We start from the raw sequence: 19,224 nt of genomic DNA on the forward strand, positions 1-19,224 counted from the left end.
AATTCAAGATGTTTTTTCCCTTTTGACTTAAGCCTTCTCTGTGTTCAACTCCCTGAGCTCTTCAGGCCGGCGGATTTCACTGGTTCCCTTCATTTCTCAACGTTTGCCCTTTGGAATTGAAAATCTGAGTTACAGACCTAGTTTTGTTCATCCTCCCATTGAATTAAAGAGATTTAAGATTCCTTCCATTTACCCTGTAAGAAGGATGCATAGCACAGCATCAGCTTTAACGTGCTCTGTCATTATCTACCTACCTATCTAATCTATCTATCCCCATCCACCCCATCTCTCTATCTATCTATCTAATCTCCACACACCCATCTCTCTCTCTCTCTCTCTTTCTGACCACACTCAGGAAATTTTCCCAGCACAGTCACAAATGGGTTTATTAAAACTTCCCCCCACTCAGGGTTTGTCTTCACTGCAGTTGATGTGGGCTGTGACCTGGGGTTTAGCTCTAGCCTCCCCGCCACCGTCCCTATTAACCCCCAGGAACCCTTTAACCCTAGTGGATACAAGCTGTGAGCTCAGGCAGGCTGTGCAGTTCAAAGTGTAGCTTAGACCCGGGTTCCACTTTAACTTTGCAGTGAGGACGCAGCTGTAAACTAGGTTATTTCACACAGTTGCTGATAGTCCTCCAACGCCTTCCCATAATTCCTTCGGGGCCCTGTTTTCCTGCCCTCCTTCCTACTCACTTCTGCTGCACTGAAATCACCTGCCGGTTTAAACACCCCTTGGTGATGTTTCAAACCCCACGTTCCCTGCAGCCGGCTCCGGCTCTACCCGGCTCTCAGGCAGAGACGCCGTCGCAGAGACTCGCAGCAGAGGACGGCCCAGCTCAGGGCAGCGCTAGGGGCCCTGGGACATGCCCCCAAAGGCCTAGCGCTGCCCTGGGGTTAGTGCAGCACCGGCCGGGTGGTGTCTGGGTGGATCTAACCCCTGGGAGGCTTCGCAGTGCAGACGCTCACCCCAGGGTGTGGCTAACCTGGGTTCACTTGGCAGTGCAGACATGGCCACCGAGTCCTAGACCCCAGGGCCACAAGGGACCTTTGGGATCGTCTCATCTGACCCCCGGCCCAGCACAGGCCAGAGACCTGCCCCAGATCATCCCTAGAGCAGAGCTGGGAGAGAAACCTCCCATCTGGCTTTACACATTGTCCCTGATGGAGAATCCACCGCGGCCCCTGGGAGATCGTCCCAGTTGTTAATGACCCTCCCTGTGAAAAACCTTCCCCTTATTCCCAGTCTGAGTCTGTCCGGCTCCAACTCCCAGTCACGGGGCGGCGTCCGACCTTCCGCCGCCCGACTGAGGAGCCCGTCAGTGAACGTTTGTTCCCCGGGTAGGTTCTGGCAGACGGGGACCACGTCACCCCTGAACCGTCTCTGTGTTCAGCTCCACGGATCGAGCTCCTGGCGTCTCTTGTGCTAGGGCAGGTTTTCTAACCCTTCAATCGTCCTCACGGCTCTTCTCTTACCCCTGGCTAGGGTGACCAGATGTCCTGATTTTATAGGGACAGTCCCGATATTTGCGGCTTTTTCTTGTATAGGCTCCTATTACCCCCCCACCCCCGTTCCGATTTTTCACACTTGCTCTCTGGTCGCCCTACCACTGACCAACCTCCTTCCCGAATGGTGGAGCCCAGAACCGGGCACAGGCTCCCAGCAGCGTCGCCCCAGGGCCAGACATGGAGGTAAAATAACCTCCCTGCTCCTCCTCCAGGTTCCCCTCCCAGCCTCTCAGCTCTGTTCTCTGTTTTCTTTCTTTACAACAGTTGGGGAAAAGACCACGGGCTTCGCCAGAAGCTGTTTAGCTGATTATAATAGTGGCATAAATGCCGCCATAACTTACACTGCTGGGAATGGCAAGTATCTGCGGATCAACACCAACCGATGCAACAACGCAGATAACTGTAACTCGGGCACACTGGCAGGTAAGTTATGGGTCTGTTTTTACTGTCCCTGTTTCACGGCTTGTCCACACGCACAGTTAGACGGCGCTGAGCTGGGGTGTGAATCCAGCTCTCCGTGTGCCCCTGCTATTGCACGTGAACAACTAGTTCGGATGATTTGGAAGGGCACCAGCTCAAAGCACATTAACGAATGGTTCATGCACGTCAGCAGGGGGCACGATTCACACCTGGCAGATCCTTACACCCTTACACCCCGGCCCCCCTTGCTACAGTCGATTCAGTGCACCCCCACACCCCTCTTCCCCACCATGCCAGGTCTGTGTATATGCCGCCTTCATCCCAGTTCCATGTTCCTCTTCCTTTCCATCTGGGAGATCAGTCATTGCGGGTGTCACTGTGTTGCACCCACTAAGATGCTGGGCAGAGCGGAGATGGGGCCATCATCGACCAGGTGTTTGGCCTGTAGACAATCGCAGAGGTGGCCGGGCTGATCAGCTGGCAGTGGGGTGTTTCTGATTTCTCCCAAAAAGAGCAGGGTTCTGGCCCTGGGTGTCTAGAAAATGCTTGGAAATTCTGGAACTGATCAGCTCGGCTGGGGACTCAGAGGTTGGTGTGTGACAGACAGATGGAGCGATGCCACCGGGCTGGGGGTGGGGCCTTTGCGTGTTCAGGCAGTGCAGGGCAGTGGGCGCACCCCGCTGTTTGAACGAGGTTTAACCCACCCTGTAACCGTGTCTCTCTCTCTTGGTTCTCAGTGCCCACGGTGGACGCTGCCGCGAATGGGCTGCAGTGCCCAACCTGCTTTGCTCTGAACTCCGATCCCTGCGACAGCCAAATCACCCCTTGTACAGGGGATGAGAAATATTGCATCGATTTCGCTGGGACCCTAACAAAAGGTAAATGCTGCCAGCTGGCCGCAGCTGCCCCGGGACGCTCATGGCTCAGGAACTCCCCAGAGAGCTGGTGAAACCTAGGGCCAATCTACGCTAGAAGCGCTACCGCGGCACCATTGGAACACATCTGGTGAAGATGCTTTTTGCCTAATAAAACCACCCCCGTGAGTGGCAATAGGTACGTTGGTGGGAGAAGCTCCCACCCCGACACAGTGCTGTGCACACCGGCACTTAGGTTGGTGTAACTTATGCTGCTCGGTTGGGGGGGCTTTTTCACATCCCTGGGTGACATCACTTATAATGTAATGTAGACAAGCCCCTAGAGCCTACCAGGCTGTGCTGACCCCTTGGGCAGATGGGGGCCCAGATCAGCCGGAGGGAAGGAGAGAGAGGAAATGCGACGTTTTCTCTTCCAGACTAGCTCCCCTCTCCTTCAGTGATGACAGTGCATCTCTTGCCATGAGAAGGGTTGTTATGTCAATGATGCAGAGCTGGGGAGAGAACCCAGGAATCCTGGCTCCCAGCCCCCACTGCTCTAACCACTAGACCCCACTCCCTGTATGTTTAACGTGGCTAAGCTATTGCTCAGTGAAGAAGCTCCTGTTCTCAGTGTGTGTCCAGGACTCCCAGCGCTTTGGGGTGTTTATAAAATAACTGAACCGAGCGGTCGGGGCTGTCGGGGACGGTGAGAGCCGGGCGTGTTCCCCGGGGGGCCGTGCGCTGGGGAAGGAGCTGCCCCAGGAGATCAGCTAGTTCCAAACTCCAGCTTCAGTCTCGTGTGGAGCTGCAGAAAGGGGCACGGGGGAGGCAGGAGGGGACCAGACGCCCGCCCTGCCATGGCCGGTTACAGCGAGAGCAGGGAGAGCACCGGGGGGTGGGAACGGGAGGCAGAGGTGGGAACCGCTGGATGGTGGAGACAAAGGTTCTGGGGGCAGAGAAGGAACCAGAGCTGCCCCCCCAATAACTGGCTGATTGTCTCCCTCAGGTTCAACTGTTTCAACATTTGTTGCAAAAGGCTGCGCTACTGCGTCCACAAAAGACATTCAACCTGGAACCTCCCTGGTTTCTGCAGTCTACACATTCATGTTCACAAAGGTGAGCTCCCAAGCTGCAGAGAAAATAACCCCCACCACCAAACCACCCGCCGCCGCCACCAAACCAACTACTGCCACCACCAGTGGGGCCAGCCCGGCTCTGGGGAGATTCTCCTTCGCCCTCTACCTGCCTGGCCTGACTGGGCTGCTGCTGGTGAAGCTGCTCGCCTGACCCCCGCCCAGCACGGCCCCCGCAGCACCTGATTCCTGTGCGTTGCAGCCCGAGCTCGGAATCGAACGTTAATTCTATTGATTACTTACAAATTCCCAATGATCACTCGGAGGTCTGGCAGGCTCTAGTTCTAAGATCGGGGCTGGTATCATAAAATTGCAGTTCAGTTGGGAACAACGGTCGCAGCCCTCGCACTGGAGGAACCTTCTGTGTTTCTAATCGTGGATCACACATTTAGCAGAGTCCCAAAGGCTCCAGCCCAGGAAGGGGGACAGCGGTAACACAGAATGTCCATCTGAACCGCCCGTTCTCGCACTGCCCCTTGCAGAACAACCGGAAATGTTAGTCATTATCTTCCTCCTCACCAGCACCTTCCTCCTCTTCACCCGGGGCCGTGATCCGGGCACCCCCAAACGCTGCCTCTCGCTTGCCTCCTGCCCACAGGCTGGGGTGTGACTTTTATAATGTTACGCTGACGCCACTGTGCCTAATGCCTATTCAGTAGGGGCTTCTCCCCTCCTCCTTATCTGTATCTCCTCACCCTGCCGATGTCGGGGTCCCTTCTCCTGTAGGTTAGGATGTTACTGATCTCAGCTTATTCTCAAACACGTCAATTCCTTGCCATGGCCGGCTTCTGGTCAGACATCTGCAGACGTTCCCGTCCTACAATATCCCAAAGCCGGTGTTAGCTCACGTCCCTGTGGCTGGCTGGTGTCGTTACGGAGAAACCGCCCCTTTAAACACTCTGTTCCCAGTCCCCCAAAACTTAGGGGTGACCATTGGGCCATTGATCTGTGCCAAAGTTCATAGGCCCCCCCCAAGCCTTATGGTACCTGCTGCAGCCAGCGTCTTACGGGAGACAGGCCTGGGGGTTCCTTGTGTTGCAGCTGGATGAAATGAATGCTAAAGCTGGCTCGATGAGTGACAGAATAAAGGCCTGAAGTCCCAGCTGCACCCCCTCCGACGCCCCTTTGCGCTGCCGGGCGACGCAAAGAGGCCGCTGCATAGCCAAGGGTCTGCCCAGCACATGGGTGTGTCTGTCCCGGCGCCTCACGGCTGGCTGGAATCTCTCTGTGCATTAGCAAATTCACTGAATAAATCAGGATCCGAGATAAAGGCCTTCGGTGTGGTGTTGTGTTCTGGTGCCCCGTTGCTGATCCCATAGGCGCCGACTCCGTGGGTGCTCCAGCCCTGGGGCACCCACTGGCAGCCCCACAGATCAGCTCCTCCCCCTCCCCCCAGCCCTCCCGCCCACCGGTGCTGAGCTGTTCAGCGGAGTGCAGGAGGTGCTGGGGGGAAGTGGGGGAGCGGGGGCAGGAAGGACCAGGGGCAAGAAGGGGCAGGGGCAGAGTGGGGGTGGGAAGAGGAGGGGCGGGGGCTTCAGGGAAGGGGTGGAGTGGGGGGCGGGTCCTGAGGTGGAGGCGGGGGAGGACTCCCCAGGAACTCGGGAAGTCGGTGCCTCTGGCTGAGCCCGTCTGCATGAGCCTGGGGCACTATCAGATGCATTAGTCACAGAAGAATTTGCTCGGTTCTGGGTATATCCACACCCTGGGCAACTCACATGGGGTTCTGGGAATGTCGAACGTAGGTTTTATTTTGCACCTGCACTGAAGCCTGAGCTCTGGGACCCTGCGGGGTCTCCCCTGCAACGTCCACACTGCTGGTCACCCAGTGCTGAGATGCAGCTGTGTCACGGACTCACAGATCGTGCCCACTGGTGGCCCCGTGCGGTCCATGGGCGGGGGGGGCCTTCCAGTGCGACAGCCCTTCTCGGGGGGCCACTCTCTCTCGGGGTCAGGCCCCTCCACATCCCGGAGCCGCACCTCTCTGAGCCTCAGCACGTCTGTCTGTGCCATGGGCCCCCCCAGGGAGTCCCCTCGCTCTGGGTCCCCGGGGCCTCCACCCCTGAAGGGGACGACCCCCCCCCCGGCCCTGTTCTCTAGCCCGGAGCGACTCTCCCCCAGCGTAACACAGGAGGGTTTATTGAGCATCTGAACCCAGCACAGGAAACTCTCAGGGCCTCAGGCCTGGCCTCCCCCAGCTCAGCACATCCCAGTCCCCCTGCAGCCAGGGGGGCTCTGCCTGCTCCCCCTCTCCAGCCCAGAGCCCCCTGCTCCCAGCTGGGCCTCCGATACCCCCAGCCCAAAGCCCCCTTTGTCCATTGGCTTCTCTCCAAGGAAACAGGGTCATAAACAGGGTTGCCTGGGTCTCCTCTCCTCTCAGTCCCCTCTGGCTGGAACCGGCTGGTCAGGTCACCGGGGTCCTCTCCCCACAGCCCCATTGTCCTCCCACTGGCCAGAACCAGCTGTGTCTCCTCAGCTGGCCCTTTGGGTCACCAGGTCACTGGGGTCTCCATCCTCCAGGCCATCGGCCAGGGTCCCAAGCTCCCTCTCCAGTCCTGTGCACCAACAAACTCCCTCTCCCCTCACCTCGTCAAACCAGTAAGACCCAGGGACACTGAGTCCCACCCCCTCTGCATGGAAACCATTGGAAAAACTAATGAAAAACCAAGAAAATCCCCCACTTCGTCACAAGCTGTCTCTGGGGTGGGGCACTGGGGCTGTTTATACAGGGATCCTTTACCCAGAGTTGAGATGCAGCCACTTCTAGGGTGGGGCAGCACAGGCCCTGTCTCCCTGCAGGTTTGATTTGGCACCGTGCCGACCCGCAGAGCTGATGACTCCACGATTGTGAAATGGGGCTGGAATCGATGCAGAACATTTACTTTGGGGTTTAGCCCCAGGGCAGCTGCACTGATCGGGGGCTGGGGGAGCCAAGTGCAGCGTGAGCTTCAACCAGCGTCACGAGGGGGTGAGGCCCGGGAGCCGATTGTCACCCGCGGAGCCACATTACACAGGAGCTCAGGGCAATTGTCATATTTGCAGGAACCATTCCTGGTCTGAGGCCAAAGGCAAGTAAGAGGAAACTGCCTGGTTCCTGGGAGTCAGGGGTAAAGCTTCCACTCCGCCCTTATCTCCTTTATGGTCCTTTGTATTGACATGACCCTTGCTCAGCAACTCGGGGGAAAGTCCAGGTGCCCAGGAAATGGAAAGTGAAAAACACAGCTGTCCTCAGAGTCACTAACAACCAGAGCTGTAGAGAATGATGGGAAACTGGCTTTCAAGGTCATAAGGTTTTGTACCACTCAGCACGGAGGGTGACACTGGTGTTAGTGGTGGGATACCAGGCAATCTCTCTCTCTCTCCCTCTCTTTGTTTCACACCCTGCCCATCCCTGCAGTAGATCAGCGCCTACCTCTAGATTTTACCAGCCACTACAGCCGTGGGCCTCCCAGCACCCAGACAGCAGCCAGAAACTCCCAAACTCTCTCCAGAAGCGGCGTGTGAAACCCACCCCTCCTGCGGAGAGGGGCCGGCACAAAGTCCCCCTCCCGCCCCCGAAATGAAACCCTCTGTAGAGGGGTAAATTTCAACCTCGTTGATTGAAATTGGCCCAGCGCCAGGAAGGCTGCTTGTGTCAACGCCGGAGGCTGTTGCGACCCAGGCCAATGCCATTGAGGGCTGTACTAACAGGCCTGTCGTCGGTACGACCCGGGAAGTCGTATCCTGCTCCGCTCGGCGCTGCTGAGCCCCGGCTGGAGCCTGGCCCGGTTCGGGGCTCCGCGCTCTAGGGGAGATGTGGAGAAGCTGGAGGGAGCCCAGACAGGTAACAGACGTGCTCCGAGGTTCGGAAACCTGCCCCCGGAGGAAAGGCTGAAGGAACTGGGCGTGTTCAGTCGGAGACGGGGGACACACCTGACAACAGCCCTCGAATGTGGGAGAGGTTTTTATACCGCGGCCGGGGAGCCATTGTCTCCAGGCCCTGGTGGAAGGAGAAGCAGGAGCCGGCTCAGGTGCCGCAGGGGAGGTCGAGGTCGGAGGCACCTCTAACTCCCAGGGCAGCTCAGCTCTGGGATCGGCTCCCGGGGGCTGTGGGATCCCGGCACTGGAGGGTTTTAGCACCGGCTCGGACAAACCCCCATTGGGGCCGGTCTGGGATCACTTGGCTCTGCCTCAGCGCTGGGGGCTGGGCGTGGGTGTGACGCTACAGTCGATATGATTTTATAAAAATATGCTAATGAATTACTATAGTGTAACTGGAATGTGCTTCGTGCAAAAGGTCCCTTGTAAGGGATCATTACAAAGCTTCTAATCTACCGAGTGTGGTCGTCCTGTCTGTATAAATGTACCACTCCTGTATCTGGAACTAGAAATATCAACTATCACTCTGAGGGCCTATTGTAACTATGCAAAGTGGGGGCCATTGATGGTGGTTTGGAATCTTGATGACTCCCATCAGCCAGGACCATTGACCGCAGATGGGTGTGTTTTACCTGTGAGTCTCCCTGTACACGTGTGTGCTGGCAAGTGGGCAATGGAGTCTTGCAGTGACATGGGATCATGTCACCTGACCTGGAATCCATCTTTAACCTGGTGCTTTTCCACTGCTAAGGTGTGTGTGTGTGTGTGGGGGGGGGGAACCAGGGGGACAAAGGATTCCCGCCTTACACAAAAGAGAGATAAGTGGGTGGAACAGAACAAAGGGGGAGAGGAGCCATCACGAGGAATCCCCCGGCTACCACCTGAGCTGGAACAAGGGCTGTACCGGGGGAAGGATTGGGCCCAGACTAGGAAGGCGTCTCCAGTCTGAGAAAAGAAACTCATTGGAACATCTCTAAGGGTGCGATCTTGCCTGTATTCAGTTGCGTTACTGTAGTAGGTTTAGATTTGCGTGTTTTATTTTATTTTACTGGGTAATGCACTTTGTTCTGTCCATTACTACTTGGAACCACTTAAATCCTACTTCCTGTATTTAATAAAATCACTGTTTACTTATTAATTAACTCAGGGTATGGATTAATACCTGCGCGGGGGAGGGGGGGAGACAGCTGTGCATGTCTCTCTATCAGTGTTATAGAGGGCGAACAATTTATGAGTTTACCCTGTATACCTGAGTTTACCAGCTTTCAATCCATGAAAGGACCTTCCCTTTTATCCCATGACAGCTTAATTTACATAACAGCCTTTGGTGAGGGACTAAGATAAACTAACAATGAAGAGCGAGAATGACTCCAGCCTGGTGGGTCCCCCCTTCCAGAGAGCTTGAGCATCTGAGGTGGTTTCCACAAAGTATCAGGATACGCTCACTCCCTAGGCTGGAAGGTTTCTATGTATTAATGCCATGTACAGACCCACCAATGCCATTAGCTCAGTCTCACCTCTGCTATTTCTGGCCTAACTGGTTCTCCCCACGTTCTTTGCCGTCTGCCTGTTAAGTTTAAAAAGCGTCTGGACGTAGGTCCCGTGTCCCCCCCCACATACTCACTTGCTTCAACGCATCCTCACTTAGCTGTGTTCAAGGCCACCACCATATATGGAGCGTGCGCTTTAACTTATCAGCCAGGTAGGTGAAATGTCCGGAACAGGTGTTCGCTATCTGTGCCTATCTGTGCCTTTATCTAATATAAACCTAGAAACCTAGTACAGTGAAACAAACAATCAACCCAGAGGAAACCCATAAGGAAAGGCAGACAGACAAGCAAGCAAGCCAGCCCTATAGGCTCCACCACGCTGCAATGCCCACCTCTGGCGTCGTCCCGCAGCCGGGGCCACACCCAGCCCATGTGGCAGGGGGCTCTTCTGTACGCAGCTGCCGACCCACGGCTGGGGGCAGCGGGGCAGGAGCTGAGTCCTGCTGGGGTTGTAGTTCCTCGAGGGGCACTGCTGGAGAAGGGGAGGAGAGATAAAGATCGGTTCTAATTCAACAGTGATTTAATGCTGGTAAATCCCCCGGGCTCGGCTCGTACCAGCTGAGCACAGAGATGTCTCCTGGCCTAGAATCCAGGAATTCTGGCTGGGGTCAATGGGGCCGGATCCCCAGGGGTGTCCATTGGCCATGGCTCCGTTAGAGTCAATGGCGCCAGACCCCCAGCTGGGGGTTAATGGGCCGTCGCTTCATTGGAGTGATGCTGGTTTCCACGCGCTCAGGGTCTGGGTACAGAAGGGATTTGTCTGCAGGTTGCTCTGTGCTGGTGGCCTGCACCAGGGGGTAGGAAGCACAGTCTAGTGGTGAGAGCGTCAGCCTGGCAGTCAGGGGAGCCGCGTTGAATTCCCTTTGTGGCCTTGGGCAGGTCCCTTCACCCTCCCGTGCCTCAGTTTCCTCATCTCCGGAAGGGGGCGACTAGCCCTGGCCTGCCTCCCGATCAATCCAACCAGAGTCTGCAGCGCCCTGGCGATTCCTAGACCCCCCCTGCCCAGTATGGTCATCACGTCCGACTTCCCAAGGGACACAGAACGTCACTGCACTAATTCCTGCTGATCCACAACAGGTCTTTGAGGAAACACAGATTTAGCAGTCACCAGAGATGGAGAATCCACCCTGGCCCAGGGCTGCAGAAGGCTTGTCAGGGTTCCCTCCCCATTCTGAACTCTGGGGTACAGATGTGGGAACCCGCATGAACCCCCCCCCAAGCTTATTTCTACCAGTTTAGGCTTAAAACTTCCCCAAGGCACAAATTCCTTCCTTGCCCTTGGTATCGCTGCCACCACCAAGTGATTTAAACAAAACATTTAGGGAGGGCCGCTTGGAGCCTTATATCCCTCCAAGCTCCTACATTGCCTTTCCTGGGGAGGCTTGAGAATAATATCCTAGCCAATTGGTTACAAAGTGAGCACAGATCAATCCCCCTGGATCTTTAGGACACTGAAAAACAATCAGGTTCTTAAAAGAAGTTTATTTATTTATTTATTTATTAAAAAAAGATAAAAGAATCACCTCTGTAAAATCAGGATGGAAGATAACTTACAGGGTAACAAAAAGATTCAAACCACAGAGGATCTCCCCTCTAGGCAAAACTTTAAAGTTATAAAAACAGGGATAAACCTCCCACTTAGCACAGGGAAAATTCACAAGCTAAAACAAAAGATAAGCTAATGTATTTCCTTGCTATTACTTAGTATTTCTGTAAGATTAGATGCTTAGTTCAGATATGTCTTAGGGAGATGTATTTTCCTTGCCCTCGTTCCTCGCTGACCCTGAACAAAGGAACACACACTCAAAAAACATTCCCCACAGATTTGAAAGGATCTTCTCCCCTCGTTGGTCCTTTTGGTCAGGTGCCAACCAGATTACTTGAGCTTCTGAACCCTTTCCAGGTAAAGGAGGGATTTTATGCTACCCTGAGCTGTATGTTTATGACAAGGTTCATAAAAGCGGCTGACTAGGCCTGGGGCTGAGGGTGCCAGCAGACAAATGCTGGGGGAACAGCACCCCCTCCTGCCAGTGCGTCCACTGCAACACGGACGTGGGTCTCACAGCTCTGCAGCACCACAGCCACCCACCGCTGGGCCCTGGGGGGCAGGGAATAGCCACAGCGCAGGGCCAAAAATATGTGCCTGGATCTAACCACCCCCAGCCCCGTTGAAGTTATGAATATTGGCTCTGTACTTGTATCTCCATGTGTTTGATTCTAAATAGCCTCAGTGAAGCATTTGGTCGGCTTCTTAAGAGAGGACAATTCTCAGTACATGCCCAAGCAGGAAACACTTGACTGACAATGGACTTTGGGAGATGCCAATCAACATCTGAGCTTTCCTGGGAATGTCCAAACTAACATGTAAACAACGGCATCGGCCTGCAAACTGAGCCATGCATGGACATGTGACTTGCCCATGTGACTCCAAGCTCCATCTTGCTGCTGTGATTTTCCACAGTAGGAACAAAGAAGTCTCCTTCCACCTGGAAGAGACTATAAAAGGCAGCTGTCTCATCTCCATTTTGTCTTCAATCCTGCTTCTTACCTCTGGAGGGACTTTGCTACAAACTGAAGCTCTGCACAGAGGACTGAATGACCCATCCCATCTGTGGTTGTTCCAGAGACTTGATTTGAACCTGCAGTTTATTCTGTCACTTCTAAAAGCCTGAACCAAGAACTTTGCCATCACTGTATGTAATTGATTCCATTTGACCAATTCTAGCTCTCAGATCGATCTTTTTCCTTTTATGAATAAACCTTTAGATTTTAGATTGTGGGTAAGATCTGACTTCTATATTGACCCAGGTCTGGGGCTTGGTCCTTTGGGATCAGGAGAACCTTTTTCTTTTACAGGAGTATTGGTTTTCATAACCCTTCATCCCCAGGATGAGTGGCACTGGTGGTGATACTGGGAAACTGGAGTGTCTGAGGGAATTGCTTGTGTGACTTGTGGTTAGCCAGTGCGGTGAGACCAAAGTCCTCTCTGTCTGGATGGTTTGGTTGCCTGGGTGTGCAAAGGAAACCCAGCCTCGGGCTGTGACTGCCCTGCTCTGAGCAATTTGTCCTGAATTGACACTCTCAGTTGGGTCCCACCAAAGGCAGCAGCGTCACAGGGGCGTAGTCGGCAGGATCCGCAGCACCAGGTTAATTAAACTTTGGGTCAGAACCCCACGCTGTCCAAATTTGAAATTTGGTATTGAGAGTTTGGTTGGTTAAGGAGCAGTTGCAATGGGTGAGCAAAGAGCATATGAGGCCTTGACAAAAAAGCCCTGGAAGGTTTGTGTTCAGAAAAGGGGATAAGCTTTAGAAAGAAAGGTACAAACCAAGAACTGAGAGAGCCGTTAATGGCCAGTGACCAGGAGGCAGGAGCATGGCCCTTACCTGAGGCTACAGAAGCTGCAGAAGCGATTAGAACGCAAAAGGCAGCAAATAAACTGCAGCTTGAGCACGAACAGAGACTAGCCGACATCCGATGGCTGGGAAAGCAAAAAAATGCAGAATTAGAAAAAGAAGCCAAAGAAAGAAATTCTGAGTTAGAAAAAGAAGCTGCTATAAGAGAGGAAACGGGTGGCAGGGAGCGTATTGAGCGGCTGGCTGTTAGGAGATTGATGTTCTGGCCTGTCTGCAAAGGCCTGTCCTGTTAGAATGTAGGTGTATTCATAGATTCATAGACTCTAGGACTGGAAGGGACCTCGAGAGGTCATCGAGTCCAGTCCCCTGCCCTCATGGCAGGACCAAATACTGTCTAGACCATCCTGGATAGACATTTATCTAACCTACTCTTAAATATCTCCAGAGATGGAGATTCCACAACCTCCCTAGGCAATTTATTCCAGTGTTTAACCACCCTGACAGTTAGGAACTTTTCCTAATGTCCAACCTAAACCTCCCTTGCTGCAGTTTAAGCCCATTGCTGCTTGTTCTATCCTTAGAGGGGAAGGTGAACAAGTTTTCTCCCTCCTCCTGATGACACCCTTTTAGATACCTGAAAACTGCTATCATGTCCCCTCTCAGTCTTCTCTTTTCTAAACTAAACAAACCCAAGTATTCTTATCACTTAGCTAGTTATAGACGTACAAAAGAAGAATCAAAATCAGTCTGCGTGTTTATCGGCTTTCTCTCGCTAGGATAGTCTAAGGCCTTTTCTTAAGATAAGGCCTTTGGTGATCCGATCTATCACCTCCAGAGAATGGAAGAGCCTGGAAGATTTACTGAAAACTTAGTTTGATGGCATCCTGTCTGGCAAGAACTCACTTATCAATAGCTGGGGTGTGAAATCCCCATTTCTGTATCGTTCTATCACTGTGGTCTCCACTTCCCTATTGTCTGTCTGTATAATCTCTGTCTGGTTCTGTGATTGTGTCTGTCTGCTGTATAATTAATTTTGTTGGGTGTAAACCAATGAAGGTGGTGGGATATAATTGGTTAAATAACCATGTTACAGTATGTTAGGATTGGTTAGTTACATTTCAGTAAAATGATTGGTTAAGGTCTAGCTGAGCAGAACTCCAGTTTTACTATATAGGCTGCAGTCAGTCAGGAAGTAAGGGGATGGGGAGAATTGGAATCATGTTTTGCTAAGGGGGGGAATGGGAACAGGGACACAGGCAAGGCTCTGTGGCATCAGAGCTGGGAAGGGGACACCGAGGAAGGGAACTGGAATCATGCTTGCTGGAAGCTCACCCCAATAAACATTGAATTGTTTGCACCTTCAGACTCCGGGTATTGCTGCTCCCTGTTCACGCCAGAAGGACCAGGGAATGGGAGGGTGAAGGAACAAGCCCCCTAACACTGGCTGCTGAGGAGAGGGTTCACCGGATGCAACAGGAGACGGCCAGACTTCAGCACCATGTCCAAAAATCAACGGGAGAACAGCAGAAACTGTATCCTCTTGAACGTCCAGTTTGTAACAATGTTGGTAGGTTGTATAACTGGGCTGTTGTCTGGGTGTAACCAAATGTGCCCCAACACGGCCACCTTTTATGTCAATGCTGTTACTGTGAGTTCAGCAGAAGGTGACCCCATAAATTGTGCCAGTGCTCTGTATGGGGGTGGTTATGGAAAATTCATAGAGAGTGTAAATGTCAATGGTGAAAGCTGCTTGGGGCAAATGGTAGCTGCCAACATCACTCTTGTTACAGCAGGTCTTGTCAAAGAGGAAGATTACTCCCCAAATCGGAGTGGGGATGTTGTAGTCCTCGGTGAGTTTACTGTACCTGTGCCTTTGGCCAGAACCCACCCTGAGTGGAACGGGACTAAGCATGGGGTTATAGCTGGGGTAAGTAGGGTGGCCAGACGTTCCGATAAAATCAGGACTGTCCCGATTTTGAGGAGTTTGGGTCACATCCCAACTGAAGTACGGCCGGGACGCCATTTGTCCCGATATTTTGTTTCGAGCCCTTTTTTTTTTTACAATCACCCGTCCGGGTCTTTGGCGGAGAGTCCTTCAGTCGCCGATGGTATTCGGCAGCATTTTGGCAGCAGCTTCTCTCTTTGGTGGCAAGGTTTATTACCCACCGCCGAAATACCTCCCAAGAACGTCAGCGACAGAAGGACTCTCCACCAAATTGCTGCCGAAGACCCAGAAGGGTGAGTGTAAAAAAAAATCTAAAAATGCACCCCTCCCCACCCCTCTCCGTGGCAGTCCCGATATTTCCGCTTGCCATCTGGTCACCCTAGGTGTAAGGAAGTTATTGCCTGTGGATCTTTTGCTTGGGGAAGATGTTAAAGCTTTGTTCAGTCCAGGTAGCCAGTCACAGGACAGGAATGATCTTAAATCTGTGTCTGTTATGGGCAATGATTTGCCTGGGGAGGGTTTGTCTGAGGAGAAGAGCTGTTTGTCTGGGAATGAAGTGTCTGAATGTCTGTCCAATGTCTCAGAAGTGAATCTGGAATTAGATCAAGAGCAGAAAGATCTCATTGGTCAGGAAAATGTTTCCCAGGAGCAGATTCAAGTGGCTGGCCAGGCGGAAGCCCTAGCTGAGGAAGGGAAGGGGAGATTCGGGATGGGTGATGGATCGGTGGCTGGCACAGCTTGTAAAAGGGAACCTGGAAAGGGTGACTGTGATTTGCTGGAAGCAGCTCAGTGTGCTGAGAAGAGCAGCAGTTTCTCTGTGGGGAGTGGCCATGTGCCTGGTAGGGAAAGTTTGGAGGAGCCTAGGCAGCCTTGGGAGCTGATGGCTTTGTCTAGTCAGGAGTTTGGGAAGGTCGGGATAGTGGAAGATGAGTGTCCCTGTCCCTTACCTGTGTCCTGTGTGGAGACAGTGAAGGGAATGTGCCAGTGTCTGTCGGGGGTATTGACTTGCCTATGGAGGGAGCTACCCCGGTCTCCGAGCAGTTGTCTGTGAACAGCCCTGTGTGCTGGGACAAGGGGAGTGAGATCCCCAGCTGTGTGTCTGGGAAAGGGGAAGGTGTCTCCAGTTCTCTGTCTGTGGAGCAGACAGAAGGGGCCTTTCAGCCTGGGAGGGTTGAGGATAGTGCAGTTGTCTCACTGTTGGTTGTGGATACAGCTAACGCCCAGGAAGGGAATGATCTTAAGTTTGTGTCTGCTCTGGAGGATGGCCCCGTGACTAGGCTGCATCCAGTGAGTGTCTTAGCAAAATCCCAGAGACCAGACAATTCTGGTGCTTGTATTTTGCCTGTTGCTAACGTGTGGCTGGGAAAAGGTGTAGCGGCTCTGTATGATCGGGGTGATACCCTAGCCAGGGCACCAGGAGAGCAGAAACGTGATTTGATTGTGTTACTGTGATTTTATTGTGTTACTGACCGTGTGGAAACTTGCAACAAGGAGGAAATGATTCAAAACCTTGTGTGTGTTGAGCCCGACAACTTGCAGGTTGCCAGGGACTGTGAGGAAAGTTGCAGAGGGAAGGAGAGCCCCTCTCACCTTCTATCTAGTGAGTCTATGGGTTTGCCTGGAAGGGGATTGTGTAGGAAGCCGCTTGATGGGCCAAAGGTGATCCTGGATGTAAGTGAGACCCAGACAGAGTCTGTTGTTGCTCAGGGAAATGTTCCTTTAGAGCGAGCCCTAGGTGAAGCGGGGAAGGGCAGAATTTCTGTGGGGCGTGAATGGTTGCTCAGAGAAGCTCCTGGGGAAAGGAATCCTCAGTGTGATCGGTGCAAGCAGTTTGCTGGAGCTGAAGGGTGTGAACGTGATTTGATCAAGGAAGTTTCAGTTCCTAACAGCCAGAAATTTTCTGTTGTGAATGGATCCACTGACTTTCCCTTTGAGAGATCCAGTGTGGGTAGTTTTGGGAAGGGCTCAGATGGAGTAAGCGCTGTTAAGAAATTGGAACAGCCCGGTAACCAAGTGGCCATGCTTGGCCAGCTTGTTGGGAAGAGCATGGTGTTGGGAGAGGGATGTCTCCAGGCTGATTCTGTAAGTGAGCAGTCTGGGCTTCAGGGGCTAGGGAGAGATTTGGTTACTGGTGTTTCAGAACAGAACAGCTGTGCAGTTAATCTCTTGAGACTGCAGGGGATGGCAGGTATCCACCCCATGGGGTGCTGGCTTCTAGTCTGCTGGCATTGCTGTAATGTTCCTTAGTAGCACTGTTGCGTGCCTGGAATTTTCAGTAAACCACATCCTGCTACTTCCTGCTTTCTGTCTGACTCAGTGGATGTAAAAAACAGATGTGCTAGGAGGAGAACTAGAGAGTGGGTATATTTCATGGGCAAATGCACTGCTCACTGAAGCCACTATAGCTCTGTATGAAATGATCCTCTTCTGGTCTGTGTATAATACCTCACCTAGATCCAGTGTGCAGTCATTAATATCGCCCTCAGAGTGCCAACCACTTCCCACTTAGGTTGGTGTCAGTAGTGGGATCCTGGGTCTTCTCCCTGGTTTCTGGTCTCATGCCTTTACCTATCTCACATTGGAATCTTGCCATTCTCCTACTCTTAGCCCAAGTGTGGGTACAGCACCCATCTGTACTGACCACTTATTCCTAGCCGGGTCTAAGTGGCAGCTCTTTGGAGATGGTGGGAAAGTTTTTGCGCTGGAAAGCACCATTTCAGCAGCACCGACATTTCCCATGGCACTTTTTCGACTCTGATGAAATTTCACTTCAGTGCCAAAAGACAGAAAACAAACACAAGCATTTCAATGCGGTCGCAGCTTCGACTTTGGGAGGGAACATCTTGATTTTCCATTTCGCTGTGAACGGTCTCGATTTATTTTGTTATGAAATTGTTTAAAAAATATTTTAAGATGTCAAAATCCAAACAAGATTCTCTGCTCGACCCCCAGTGCCCATCTAGCCGGGAATGTTGACATTAATGATTTTTGTTCTGGTTTGGAAAGAAATAAAAATGTCCAAATTCCCCATAAAGAGGCAATTTGGGGCACCCCTGGGTCTCAGTGTCCACCCTCCTGCCTCTTTCTATCCCTGTTCTGACCCTTCCTGCAGGCTCCCACCACAGCTGGCTGCTGCAGCCTGGTGATTCTTCCTCCAGAGGGGATCTAGTAACTTAAAAGGGAAAAGTCTCCAGCCTGCCAGACCGATTAGCACAACATTGAAACTGCTAAAGAGCCATTCAAGGGGTAATGAAGCCATTTCACAGGCATTTGCCAAACCCCAGGTATAGACTGTCAGTTTCTGAATTTACTGACAAAAACGGTTGTGCATCACCGTCATATTTACTCAGAACACGTTAGCCTACAAGACCTTAGTTTAAAATTTGCTTTAAAAATATTTCATTGGTGTGTTGCTGAAGATTATAAAATCACATCTCTAAAAAATCCTTGCATAGATTTTTAGATGCATAATCTGAGTATTCGTCTTTAGCCTTAAACGCTTGGATCTTCAGACATACAGTTTTAAAATAAATCCTTCAAAAGACCCCCTTTCTTTAACATACCCATGTGAGCCCGGGCTGCCGTCAGGCATAGGGGCACCAGTTTAATAACCCTGCACAGGGCCCCACAAATCCTAAGGACCGCCCTGATGATGAGCCTTCTTAAAACAAGTTGGTTTATTAGCAAGTGGAACAAAGCAGCAGAGAAACTGATTTCCTAACAGCTAACAGCTGACGCGGACGCTTCCTCTCCTCTGAAATACACTTTGCTCCAAGCTCAGCACTTGTCTGTGTGGACACGAAGAGCTGCTTTGCAATGGGAGGAGCTCAACGTGGACAAGGAAACTTTTAGGGTGCGGTATCAGGGTCCTTGTGACGACTGGTGCACTAAGTGATTGCGGAGATCACACCTGAGCGAGACGGGCTTCCCAGCCAAGTCACAGGACAAGAACAGACCCAGCTTCCTGCCCCGGGACAAACTCAAGAGGTCTTGGTCTCAATTTTCTTTCTGTGTTCCAATGTGCGCGTCTCTGTCAGGGAAAAAAACGCTTATTAAAGCCCCTCCCCGTCTGCGTCTGGGCCCGGTTACCGTCCACTCTGGCTTTTGTTACAGGCCTGAGGTGTGACGCCATCCACGTGCCCAGTCTTGGCACAACGAGTGCTTTGACCTTGGTCGGGGTGTCTCTCCTGCCTGGCACAAGGGGGGCCCCTTAGTCAGTCGGGGTCTGTGCAGCACCCGGCGTGATGGGGGTCCGGGTGCCACCCTTTCCTCTGGGCTCGCTCCAGTTTGTTCCCATCTTTCCTACAGCAAGAAACTGGCCCTTGTCTCAACTGCATCACTTGGTGACTCAGGGTCCATTTGTGATCCTCGTCAACCCCCAGATCCTTCCCAGCCCTACAGTGATTCCCCAGTTTGCAGCTGTGCATTGGGTTCTCCCTAAGTGACGTATTTTGCTCTGAATTTCCTCTTGTTGATTTTGGAGCAAATTTTTCAATTTGTCTAGGCCGTTTTGAACTCTAATCTTGCCCTCCAAAGTGCTTGCAACCCCTCCCGGTGTAGGGTCAGTGGCAGATCTCAGAGCCGTGCTCCCCTCTCCATTATCCA

At 52.5% G+C, this 19,224-nt stretch overlaps 1 protein-coding gene across 1 annotated transcript in view; it reads left to right on the plus strand.

The window, feature by feature from the left end:
* LOC123351878 (phospholipase A2 inhibitor and Ly6/PLAUR domain-containing protein-like) overlaps nucleotides 1–4,473 on the plus strand; it is a 4,971-nt gene extending 498 nt beyond the window's left edge. The window contains exons 2-5 of the mRNA XM_044991561.1: nucleotides 1,246–1,327; nucleotides 1,773–1,931; nucleotides 2,666–2,806; nucleotides 3,789–4,473. Of these exons, the coding sequence (XP_044847496.1) occupies nucleotides 1,246–1,327; nucleotides 1,773–1,931; nucleotides 2,666–2,806; nucleotides 3,789–4,069 (663 nt within the window). The 3' untranslated portion in view covers nucleotides 4,070–4,473. The remainder of the gene's footprint in view (nucleotides 1–1,245; nucleotides 1,328–1,772; nucleotides 1,932–2,665; nucleotides 2,807–3,788) is intronic.
* Nucleotides 4,474–19,224: the final 14,751 nt, after the last annotated feature.

The sequence above is a fragment of the Mauremys mutica genome, chromosome 17, assembly GCF_020497125.1.
Source record: "Mauremys mutica isolate MM-2020 ecotype Southern chromosome 17, ASM2049712v1, whole genome shotgun sequence".
NCBI lineage: Eukaryota > Metazoa > Chordata > Testudines > Geoemydidae > Mauremys > Mauremys mutica.